This window comes from Chrysochloris asiatica, unplaced genomic scaffold (genome assembly GCF_000296735.1).
Source record: "Chrysochloris asiatica unplaced genomic scaffold, ChrAsi1.0 scaffold00041, whole genome shotgun sequence".
NCBI classification, from domain to species: domain Eukaryota; kingdom Metazoa; phylum Chordata; class Mammalia; order Afrosoricida; family Chrysochloridae; genus Chrysochloris; species Chrysochloris asiatica.
This window is the reverse complement of record NW_006408559.1, coordinates 11,021,227-11,033,256: the sequence shown is the minus strand read 5'-3', so window position 1 is coordinate 11,033,256 and position 12,030 is coordinate 11,021,227. Positions and strand designations below refer to the sequence as shown.

Genomic DNA, 12,030 nt, shown 5'->3' with positions numbered 1-12,030 from the left:
GTTCTAACTGAGGATCATGATGATGGACAGGCTGGACAGCAGGTAGTTCTAACTGAGGATCATGATGATGGACAGGCTGGACAGCAGGTAGTTCTGACCATCATGAAGATGGACAGGCCAGGACAAGACGTAGTTCTGTTGGATATGAGATCACTCATATGAGTCAGAATCTGCTTAGTGACAGCTGATAACATCATCATCTCTGGGTTTTGCCATTAAGGTAAATATTATTTTTTTCCTTATACTTGTTTTTTGTTTTACCTAAAATCACCTAATATGAGCAAAAACTGCTTTTGTAATAAAAATAATTTACTTTGATTTGAAAATTAGACAGGCTGTCCAGATTGTTTGTCAAATGGAAGGCACTAGGTGGAGAAGGTAGAATCAGGCCCCAAGCCCTCAGGATGGGACCCTAAGAGATGAGCAAGCAGGGTGAGAAGGAAGGCCAGAAAATGAGGAGTTATGGGACTCTGTCATCTCAAATATGGTCAGAAGGGAGCCCATGAAGTTGTACAGTTCAGCCCAGGGTTGGAATCCTACATCCTACAAACAACTCACTTGTCTTCAGATCCCCAGTAATAACCCTGATGTTCCAAAAGCTTGACTTAGTCTAACTGGGCTGTCATAGCAGAGAATATCATAATATCTAAACTTAACACAGTGCGTATGGTGTGCTAAAGTAAAAGGAAGAAATGATGAAGTAAAAGAGCTGAGCAGAAGATTTCAAGGGTCAGCTCGAGAAGACAAAGTAAAGTATTATAATGGAATATGCAGATCTGAAGTTAGAAAAGCAAAAGGGAAGAACATGCTCAGCATTTCTCGAGCTGAACTAACTAAAAAATCAAGCTTTGAGTTGAAATATTGAAGGATCTTATGGGCAAAGGATTGAATGATGCAGGAATAGTCAAAAGAAGATGGAAGAAGCACAGAGTCACTGTATCAAAAAGAATTGGTTGATGCCCAACCCTTCCAGGAATACCACATGATCAATAAATAATGGTATTAAAGTATCTCATATAAGCTTCACTGAAGGTATTGGCAAAAAATGTAAAAAAAAAAACAAAAAACAAGGCTTCAGGAATTGATGGCATACAGATTGAAATCTTTCAAAGAAAAGACGGAGTGCTGGAGGTGTTCATTTGTCTATGCCAAGAAATTTGGAAGACAGCTACCTGGCCAATCAACTGGAGGAGCTCATATTCATGTCAATTCCAAAGAAAGGTGGTCCAACATAATGGGAAGATTATCAGCTACTACTAAAATCACACGTAAGTAAATTTTACTTAAGAGAATTCCAACGCTATTGCAAAAGTATGACAGAGAACTGCAAGAAATTTAAGTTGGCTTAAGAAACAGATGTGGAATGAAGGGTACCATTTGCTGAAGTCAGATGGATCCTGGTTGAAAGCAGAGAATACTAGAAAGATGCTTACCTGTGTTTTATTGACTGTGCAAAGGCATTCAACTGTGTGGGTCAAAACAAATTATGGATAACATTGCAGAGAATGGACATTCCAAAACACTTAACTGAACTCAGGCAAAATCTGTACATATACCAGGAAGCAGTCGTTTGACCTACTGCGTGGTTTCAGATCAGGAAAGGTGTGTACCAGGGTTGTATCTTTTCATCATTGTTATTCAATATGCATGCTGAGCAAATAATTCAAGAAGCTAGCCTATAAGAAGAACAACATGGCACCAGGATTGGAGGAAGACTCATTAACCTGAGACATTCAGATGACATAACCTTGTTTGTTGAAAGCAAAGGAGACTTGAAGCACTTATTGATGAAGATCGAAGACTCCAGCTTTCAGTACGGATTACTTCTTAACATAAAGAAAACAAAAATCCTCTTAGCTGAGCCAGTAAACATCGTTATAATAAATCGGGAAAATATTGAAGTTGTGAAGGATTCCCTTTTATTTGAATCCATCATCAATGCCTGTTGAAGCAGCAGTCAGGAAGTCAGACAACATTACCCAGAGAAGCAGTGATGCCAGAGATGGAGGCAGAGATGATGACATGGAGAGATGGAGCAGCTGGGGACTTTAGACCCAGAGAGAGAGAGAGAGAGGGGCTGTGTGCTGACAACTGGGGGGCAGGCTTGCAGGGTATACCCTTTGGTTGTTTGATGATGCATGGAGGGGATTGTAACCATAGCAAAGAAACAATATACAATAGGATGAATGTAAAGCTAATGTTCTCCCATGTAAACCATCACATAATTCACAATAAAACATTGGGAAAAAAAGAAGGAATCAGACAACATACTGCATTGGGCAAATTGTAAAATATCTCTTTAAAGTGTTAGAAAGCAAAGATGTCACTTGGAAGACTTAGGTGGGCCTGACCCAAGTCATGATATTTTCAATGGCCTCATGTGTTCTCCAAAGCTGGACAATGAATAAGGATGACCAAGTGCCAAAAGAAAGAAAGAAAAGGTAAAGAAACAACAACTCTGTCTTGGAGGAAACACAACCAGGTTTACTAGTTCGGAGTTTGGGAAGAGTTTGTCTCGTGCACCTGAGGCATATTATCAAGCATAGAGAAGGACGTCACACTTGGTAAAGCAAAGCGTCTGTGAAAAGCAAGATGACCCTGAATCAGATGGCTTGGCACAGAGCCTGTAACAGTGGCCTCAAACATGACTACAATTGTGAGGATGGGTCAGGGCCAGGCACCCTTTCAATCTGTTACACACAGGGTCACTATGAGTCACAAGTGATTCAATGCCAACCTAGCAACCACAGTTGTATGCCAGGCATTGTTTTAAAGTACATTACATGCATTAAGTCATGAACCTCATAACAGCCCTATGAGGTCTGACTATTATCAATCCCCGTTGAAATATAGGGTAACCAAGTGACTAAGAGATTAAGGGAATGTGTCGATGATTGGTTCCTGGAATTCTGAACCAAGGTGGTGGCTCCAGAACCCTGACACCTCATTGCTGTGTGGCACCCCTTTGTCCTGTTTAGTGAGAACATTGCTTGTGTCTCCTTAGGCGCCCAGGACTGGGGGGAAATTGAATGAGTTCAATGTTTAATGCAGAATTGGTGACAGAAGGATAAAAAAAAAAAATTGTAAACATTTTTACACTGAAAGTATTTAGAAAAATATATTTAAGAAAAGAAGGTATGCATTTGAAAAGCCAATTCACAGACCACGTAAGTGTTATGGAAACTCAGAGAAGGAAGACTCTCAGTCCCATGTGGTCTTTCCCGAAGACCTGGTCTTAACAAGGTGGAAGATTCAGACTGTGGTTAGAAATGGGAGGACTGTTCTGGATAGAGAGAGTGGAGTGAGAAGGTGTCAGAGCTGGGGAAGCTTGAGAAATGTTTGGGTGGTCCTGCCGTTACCAGTTGAGCTCATGTGAACAAATGGAACTTGGGGACCAAATTGAGGGAGGACAGTTCCAAACTAGGTGGTGCAACAGTTGAATACTTGGCTGCTAACCAAAAGGTTAGTGGTTCAAACCCACCCAGCAATTCTGCAGGAGAAAGAGAGTTGGCAATCGGCTTCCATAAAGATTGTAACCCAGAAAACCCTTGGCGCTGCCCTGCTCCCTCACAAGCAGCCGTCTTGAGTCATAAGTGATGTGACAGTGCTCACAAGTGACAGGTTCATGCTAAAGACAGTGAACTTCAGTAGTTTAATCTCTTCTTGCTTTTCTAAATCAGTGCATGTTCAATGATATTGATACCCACCCAAACAGAGAGCAACTTACCAGGATTCCATTTCTAAAGACAAGAAAGTCATATACTTCCATGGTAAAGCATTCAATAACTGAACCATGTTTGGCACTTCCAAGCAAATTTGTTGATGAATTCCACCAGATATTGAAGCAGCTGTCTTGTGACAGACTCCATGCCAAGTACCAAAGAAGGAAATGGTGATAGACAAGGCAGGGGAGAAAACTTCAAGGAATTTACTTGAGTCCAAGAGAGCTAGAGAAATCAGCAGCTGGTTTTAATACAATTTGACAAGTGTCATGATAAATAAGGTGACCCTATATCCCACTAGCCTGGGGTAGTCCCAATTTGGATGATAAATTGTATGACTGACCCAGTTATGGAAAGTGGGGTTAATATGCGAAGTGAAGGAAAACACAAGAAGGGCCTTGAATGTGGTATTTGGGGTGGGGTTGCAAAGGGCTTGATGGAAGACATGTATCTCTGCTGGGTGACAGAAAGGATTGGAAGCTAGGTAGTGGAACAGAAGGCGGGAAGGTGGCATTCCAGGCAGCGTTTGCTGGTTGAATGAAAGGCCAAACTTATTGAATATTTCCTCTCTTTAGAAGCATCTTTAATTGTTTAACGTTTATGTACTGCATTCCTTCCTTGTCTTGGAAGAAGCTTTTTTTTTTTTTTTTTTAAAGCTTTTTATTGTGAATTGAGTGGAGATTCACAGAGCAGATAATCAGTCTTACATTTAACAAACCATATACTTTGTTTGAGGTGCTCTGGTAGCGTAGTGGTTATGAGTTGGGCTACTATAAGGTCAGCAGTTTGAAACTACCAGTTGTTCTGTGGGAGAAAGATAAGACTTTCTGCTTCTGTAGAGTTTTACAGCTTTGGAAACCCTATGCAAGGTCCCTGTGAGTCAGAACTGTGCAAAGCACATAACCACCACCTTCACCCTACTTTGTTTCATTATAATGATTGCAATCCCCTCCATGGACCGTCAGTTAAAAGTATTTGCCGCTAATCCATTCAGTTCTTACATTCCTCTCTGTGTCTCCCACTGCCCTCCTCTTGCCTGTGCCAACCTCCCTCTTGTTGTATATTGCCTTCCCCATCACCCAAGGTAACATGTGTCTACCCTCTAGCTAGTGAATAATTTCCCTTCTATCTCAACCCTGGTAAATTCCTAGAAAGGAAGAAACATTTTTATAAAAAGCAGACATGTACCCCATCTCTAAAAGAAGGTGATTGGATTACATGACATCTGTGTGCCCTTGTATGCAGCTGGAATGTAGGACCAGATCCTCAAAACCCACTTCCTTCCTCAGGCAACAAAGAGGTCCTCTCTCCCTCCTAGTCCCTCCATTATCTTTCGGTTGTTTAGTTGAGGATCATTTTATTTCTGTCATGTCATTGGAGTCCTGGTATGGCCCGCTGGACCACAAGGTCGGTTTGAACCACTAGGTGGCGGTTTAAAGTCACCAGCCGCATCTTGGAAAGTTGCTGAGTCAGTAGGGACTCAAAGGCACTTAACAACACTGGCAATTGGAAGCTTCCTGAGGGGGAAGTCAGATCAGACTGCGTTGTCTCCCATTCTGGACTCCCTGGCTGTGTGGCTGGGAAATTGACAAATGGGAGGGAGCAATTCCTCTTTCTTCAGAGATAATGACACCCACAGCTCCTCATCCTCCTCTCTCTTCTTTATCTACTTATCCTGCTTATCAAATGACTCCTTTTTATTCTGCTTCCCAGGGAATTTCATACTATGATGGTAAAATTTTCCCATTTATGGTAAAGTTTTAAACTTATTTCTGATGGGCATCTTGCTTTCTTCTCCTCTAGGGCCTTCTGAGTTACTGGATATGGCTGACAGCGAAACGTGAGTGTTGCCCTTCCTTACAGTCGTCTTCGATTGTTTTCTTCAAGGAGAAGGATGAAAGTCTATGGGTCTATAATAGGTGTATCCGTGTCACACATTAAACATCCAACCTGTACAAGGTTGAGTCTATCACAGTGAACGGTGGTGACAGGTGTTGTGGTAATAGTAGGTGTCATTACTGTTCGTCACTTAGCGCCTCCCACAGGTCCAGTACTTCTGCACTGGAACCTCTTGAAGGCCTAAAAAGTCCACATAGACACCCGTCGAATTCCCTCCTTCTCAGCTGGGGCTCCAGGCAAAGCCGTAATGCCCTCAAGCATCCATCACAGTTGTATCTAGAATGGAACCTGCTACAGGTGCCACCAACCACTGGAGAACAGACAGTTTTCCCTGTTTCTGTCATTCTCAGAGGGTGCCCTGCTGGACAACATGATTGGTGTTGGGATTGTCCCCTAATTAATAATGTTTGTTTTCAGCTATCTTATTCCCAGGGCAGCAGGATAGCTCCCCCTTCCAAAAGGAGAATAAAATCCCTATAGGAGACAGTAGACACAAATAGATTCTGACAGGGCATGAGGGTAGAGGCATGGTTGAGTAGGTAGGAAGGAGGGAAAGTAAGAATGAGTAGAATGGGGGTCAATGGGAAGGGACATAGGTTTGGGGAATCTAGAAATAACCAACCTTAACTGATTACGGCTGGCCCCCCTCCCCACCCAGCCTGTCAGCAAGGTTGTGGATGCTCCATTTCTGACATTAGCTTGTATTTGCATGAGATACTTAGGCATTGAGAGTCTTTTCACACTGGAATTCAGGGTTCCTGTACATCATAGGTGGAGTAGGTGGGGTCCTTTTCCCCAGCCCCTGTCCCACTTGGGTAACTGGGCTTTCTGAAGCATGAGTCTCTGGTCCTGGACTCTCCTCAACATCTGCCTCCCCCACACCCCTGTGGCTGCCCTCCCCACACTTACAATGCACAATGACTGTACACAGACAGAACCTGAGTTAGCCTGAGACTGTGCAGTTGAGCTCTAGGAAGAGCCTCCAAGGCTGGGCCCATGTCTATTCCATGCCACAGCCTAGCATTGTAGGTCTGAAGACCCTGGGTTCTCCTTTCTTGTTCTTGTGGGCTTCATGGAAGTCCCATTTCCCCCTTCCCCCACAACTTTGCCCAGACAAATACAGAGTTGGTTCCTAGAATAGCCAAGTATTACCTAAATCAAACATTGTTGTTGTTAAGTGCCATTGAGTCAGCTCTGATTCATAGTGACCCTGTATAGTGTTTCTGAGGAGAGGCTGGTGGGTTAGCAGTCCAGTGTTTATCCTACAGTGCCACATCAGGACTCCATACATCAGTCGTTGAAAAAACCGCCAGGCTCCTTAGCCTACACTGCTTAGAAGAGAGGTTAGCATCAGATATCATAGTTAAAGTTCCTTGGATGGCACCTTGGCTGATAACCAAGGTTCAAACCCACCCAGAGGCACTGAGGAAGAAAGGGCTGGCAATCTGTTTCTATAAAGATAACAGTCAAGGACACCCTATGAGGCAGTTGTACTCTAGCACACAAAACAGAAATCAACAGCAGATAACAGAGTTGTTGTTGCTATGTGCCGTGGAGTTGGTTCCGACTCATAGTGACCCTGTACAGGGTTTTCTTCCGCCGAACAGCTGGTAGTTTCAAACTGCTGACCCTGAGGTTAGCAGCCGGATTCATAACCAAAACGCTACCAGAGAATTAGGGGAGAGATAACCCAAGCTTCTAGAACCCCCTTTCCCTCCTCTGGGGCAGACTGGGAAAGGGGCGGGGGGGCGCAGCACCTCAGCTCCACTGGGATACAGACCCTGCCCCCCATGCCCTCCCCCCTCACAGCTGGTTCCCATTCCGTCTTTGATTTAGGGGTGAGACTGCGTTGCACAAGGCCGCCTGCCAGCGGAACCGGGCTGTGTGCCAGCTTTTGGTGGACGCGGGCGCAGCCCTAAGAAAGACCGACTCCAAGGTAACTGAGGAGCGCGGCGCAAACATCCGCCCCCGGCACCAGCGCTGACCCATGCCTTCACTAATGGCAGTGGCAAAGGCGCCCTTTCTGTGCCTGGGACTTTGGAAAAAGGGGGAAAAAATAAAGTGCTTCATTTAGAGAGACTGCGTTTGAAACGTGGGCGCACAAAGGGAGGTGTGTGTTTGCCTGTGCTGCTTTATAAACTCTGAACGTGCCGCCCCCCTCCCCCAAACTTCCCTCCGGTCCCCTGCGGAAAGGAGCCCTGGGGTGCTGTGTTAACCCTTGGGCCCCACTGCTAACTCAAAGGTGTGTCCGAAGAAGGGCCTGGTGACTTACCTTCAAAAACATCAGCCACTGAAACCCAGCATGCACACCTGTACTCTGAGGCACGCGGGGGTGGGGGTGGGGGGTGGGAAGGTCCTTGTGACCTTGTGAGAGGGAATTGATAATAAGAGCTGATTTGCTGGTCGGTTGTGCAGAAGACTGACCAAGCCTTGTGGGGAGATGGTCCATGTTCAAACACACTGGCCTGGTTAGTAGGAAATTCCGTTGTGACTCCCCCATCAGCTGTTTAACCCAAGGTAGTTTAAGTTCTGTAATTTACTGGGACCCAATTTACTGATTGTTTCACAGGGTCCTGCCCCCCCTCCCCATTAATCCCAAGATGTAGGCAGAATGTAGGTGAGAATTACTATCCTCAATTATAGATACAGGAACTGAAATCGACAGAAAGGTAAGTATGTCCAGTCACAGGAGCTAAGTCCTGATCTCAGTTCTGCTTTGGGACTCCAGGCCAGAATTGTGTGAACAGGTCAGTCCATATTTGGTGGCAGAACCCCCAGCCCCACCCTCCCCCCACCCCGTGGCCACAGAGGGACCCGTCTGATTAACAGCATCTGTTGTATTGCCTCATGGAGACACCTACTGAAACACAGTATGGAGCACGGTTGGTTTTTCTGCAACAAAAACCATGTAAATGTGGACGCAAAGTATGTTTATGGTTTAACAGGATGTTAACAGTGTGGGTGTGTGGTGAGGGTGGGGGACATATATATATGTGAACCTGAATCAGAGCGAGCCAATGGGGGAGGTAAGGAAGCTGAAGGAATCTGTTGAGCAAGGCTGCCTGTGAGGTGTTCTGATTTGCATACCCAGGAGTAACAGGTTGCAGGATGCAATGAAGGAAGAGCATAGTTTAGTAGAGTCGACGTGGGGCTGCAGCTTGCGAGAGAGACAGACAGACAGAGAGAAACACTTACATTGAGGCACAGAAAACTCAATAGTACATGAATTCAGCGAGGCTCTTGGATGAGCTCCGAGTGTTGCAAAGCATGCTGGGTAGACTCTGAGCCAGGACAACATGCTTGACTGCAGAGAGGGACAGAGAAGAATTTGATACAGAGATGAAGATGGTTTAGGCAGATACCGATTAATCTAAATTTGGAATCTGGATTAAGGACTTAAAAGCATTACTAATTAATGACTTCAGCTCTATTCACTGATTTAAATGATGAGAACCTGCATACGGGGCAGTTTTTGCCCTGGGAGTGTTCCACACTGCCGTCCAGGGAACCACGTTAGTTTTGGGCTTGTTCTCTTCTGAGCCCATTGCTTAGTGGTTTGTCCATTCCCTAGTAACCCACCAGCATCCAGAACTCTGACTGAGGTTAGTGTTTCAGCATGTAACCACTGACCCCAGCCAGGAGCTCAGGTATCTATCTATCTATCTATCTATCTATCTATCTATCTATCTATCTATCTATCTATCATCTATCTATCTATCATCTATCTATCTATCATCTATCTATCTATCTATCTATCATCTATCTATCTATCTATCTATCTATCTATCTATCTATCTATCTATCTATCTATTTATATCTAGGTATCTATCTATCTATTTATATCTAGGTATCTATCTATCTATCTATCATCTATCTATCTATCTATTTATATCTAGGTATCTATCTATCTATCTATCTATCTATCTATCTTTCTATCTTTCTATTTATATCTAGGTATCTATCTATCTATCTATCTATCTCTAGGTATCTATCTAGGTATTTATATCTAGGTATCTATGTATCTATCTATGTATTTATATCTAGGTATCTATGTATCTATGTATGTATTTATAACTAGATATCTGTCTATCTATCTATCTCTAGGTATCTATCTAGCTATCTATGTATTTATATCTAGGTATCTATCTATCTATCTATCTATCTATCTATCTATCTATCTATCTACCTACATATAGAGAGAAGTGTAGATGTATTAGAGGATGCTTAAAAAGTCCACAGAAAAATAGAATGAAAAGATAATGAATTTTTGCAATGAATTTTTTGAAGCATCCTCGCATATGCACACATGCCTGTATACATGTAGGAGCCCTGGTATGGTGTTGTAGGATAAGTACTGGATTTCTAACCTCAAGGTTGCAGTTCAAGCCCACAGTTGTTTCTTGGAAACCCTCTATAGCAGGGGAGAGGAATGTCCAGCCCGTAGGCCATATAAGACCCACGAAATCATTTGGTCTGGCCCTGCCAAGGCAATCACAGTTCCAGCCATCACATTGTTGTTGTTGTTAAGAGCTGTTAATTCGGTTCTGACCCATAGAAATCCTGTATAGGGTTTCCAAGGAGTGGCTAGTGAGTTTGAAATGCTGAACTTGTGGTTAAACTGACCTTGCAGTCCAGTGCTTTGTCCCACAGCACCACACCAGGACTCCAGCCATCACATTAGGGGTGAGTTAATGAAATGCGTGACCAAATACATCAGGCTCATTTTTAAGCTGACAATTTTGTATGGCCTGCAAATGGTGTTGTAAAGTTTGGTAGGAAAACGGTTCCCTATTTCTACTATACAGGATCGCTATGAATGGGAACCTACTAGATGGCACTTAACAACAACATTATGTATGTGTTGTTGTTGTCATTGTTATGTGCCTTCAAGTTGATTCCAACTCATATCAACCCTGTTTAGGGTTTATGAGGAGCGGCTAGTGAGTTTGAACTGGTGACCTTGACATTCAAACGTCATTGCAGTCCAGTGGTTATTCTATAGCACCATGATACATGTGTGTGTGTGTATGTATATATGTGTATTTGTGTGTGTGTATAAATAAAATGGAGTTTTACTTCTGTAAAATAATTACATAGAGAAGTATAGAAAAAGACAACATAGTTACTCAGTGGATGGTTAACCATGTTTCTCTTAATTCAGTGGACTTATTGGTGACTTTTATATAAATCTTTGTACTTTTCTACTCTGCTAAGATTTTTTGAAATTAACATTCATTATTTAACATTGAAAACACAACAACAAAAAAAAGCCTCACCATTTTTTTTGAGGGGTGAGGTTTTTAGAAGATGGGGAGATCTTAACTTAAGGCCCGGAGACCAGTAGGAAAAGCCTTCATTATTTGCTTACCCGTTCGTTCCTCTCAGTGTCTGTTTGTTGGTTCCAAGTTCTGTATAAATCGAGTCTTAAACTAGCAATACTTGCATATGTTTCTATTTAATGATTTGGATCCTACCTTCCTCCCCAAATCAAAGGATTCTTGTTGGCACTGTGAGTTAAGTGCTGGTCTATGAACCACTAGGTTGGCAGTTCAAATCCACCAGCTGCTCCACAGGAGAAAAATGAAACTCCCGTAAAGACACATTCTCAGAAACCCTAAGTAGCACTTCTACTCTATCCCTATAGTGTCTCTGTGATTTGGAGTTAACTCTATAGCAGTGAGTGGGTTTTCATCCCCCCCCCCCTAAAAAAAAGGCTCTGTGAGTTCTAGAACTCGCTGTGTCCCTGTTTGCTCCCATTTCCTCAACTCAACTTGCTGAACCTCCAATTCCTGAGCAGTAAACCCCAGCTGCCCAAACCGAGAGTCTCCCCCATTTAATAGACCTCCCTCACAGGTTTGTGATGATTTGTCAGAGAACAGATTTGGGAGTAGCGTTAGAAGCACTAACACTTGAAACTTAGAAAGATCTTTATTCCCAAGTCATCTTGGATTAGCAGCATTTCTGAGATTCTCGTTTTGTCTGTTTGGTTTCTTACCTACCCCTAGTGTTGATGTCTTTCCTTTGCTCTGTTGTTCCCTACAGGGCAAGACTCCTCAAGACAGAGCACAACAAGCCGGGGACCTGGATCTGGCTGCTTACCTAGAAAGCCATCAGAACTGTAAAGCCATTGGCCACGAGGACCTGGAAACGGCTGTTTGACCTTGGTAGACGGGCGAAGAGCACCTGAGTAAACATGACACTGTGCCCTCACAGCCGCTGGGCAACTCCCCTGGAAGAAGCTGATGGAATCCACAGGCCTGTCTCTCTCCTGCAAGAATCTATCTGAGACCATGCCACCAGTTTAAGGGCTGCTAGGACAAGCCAGGGAACATGACAGCCCGTTGAGAATGAGGCAGGACACCTGGAGATGCGTGGATGACATGACATTGTCCACAAAGTTTGATCCTTA

General features: G+C 43.6%; 1 protein-coding gene across 1 annotated transcript in view; it reads left to right on the top strand.

Moving 5' to 3' along the window:
* Nucleotides 1-11,780, top strand: part of DGKI (diacylglycerol kinase, iota) — a 323,066-nt gene extending 311,286 nt beyond the window's left edge. Inside the window, exons 33-35 of the mRNA XM_006861237.1 lie at nucleotides 5,526-5,562; nucleotides 7,458-7,557; nucleotides 11,664-11,780. Coding sequence (XP_006861299.1) covers nucleotides 5,526-5,562; nucleotides 7,458-7,557; nucleotides 11,664-11,780 — 254 coding nt within the window. The remainder of the gene's footprint in view (nucleotides 1-5,525; nucleotides 5,563-7,457; nucleotides 7,558-11,663) is intronic.
* Nucleotides 11,781-12,030: the final 250 nt, after the last annotated feature.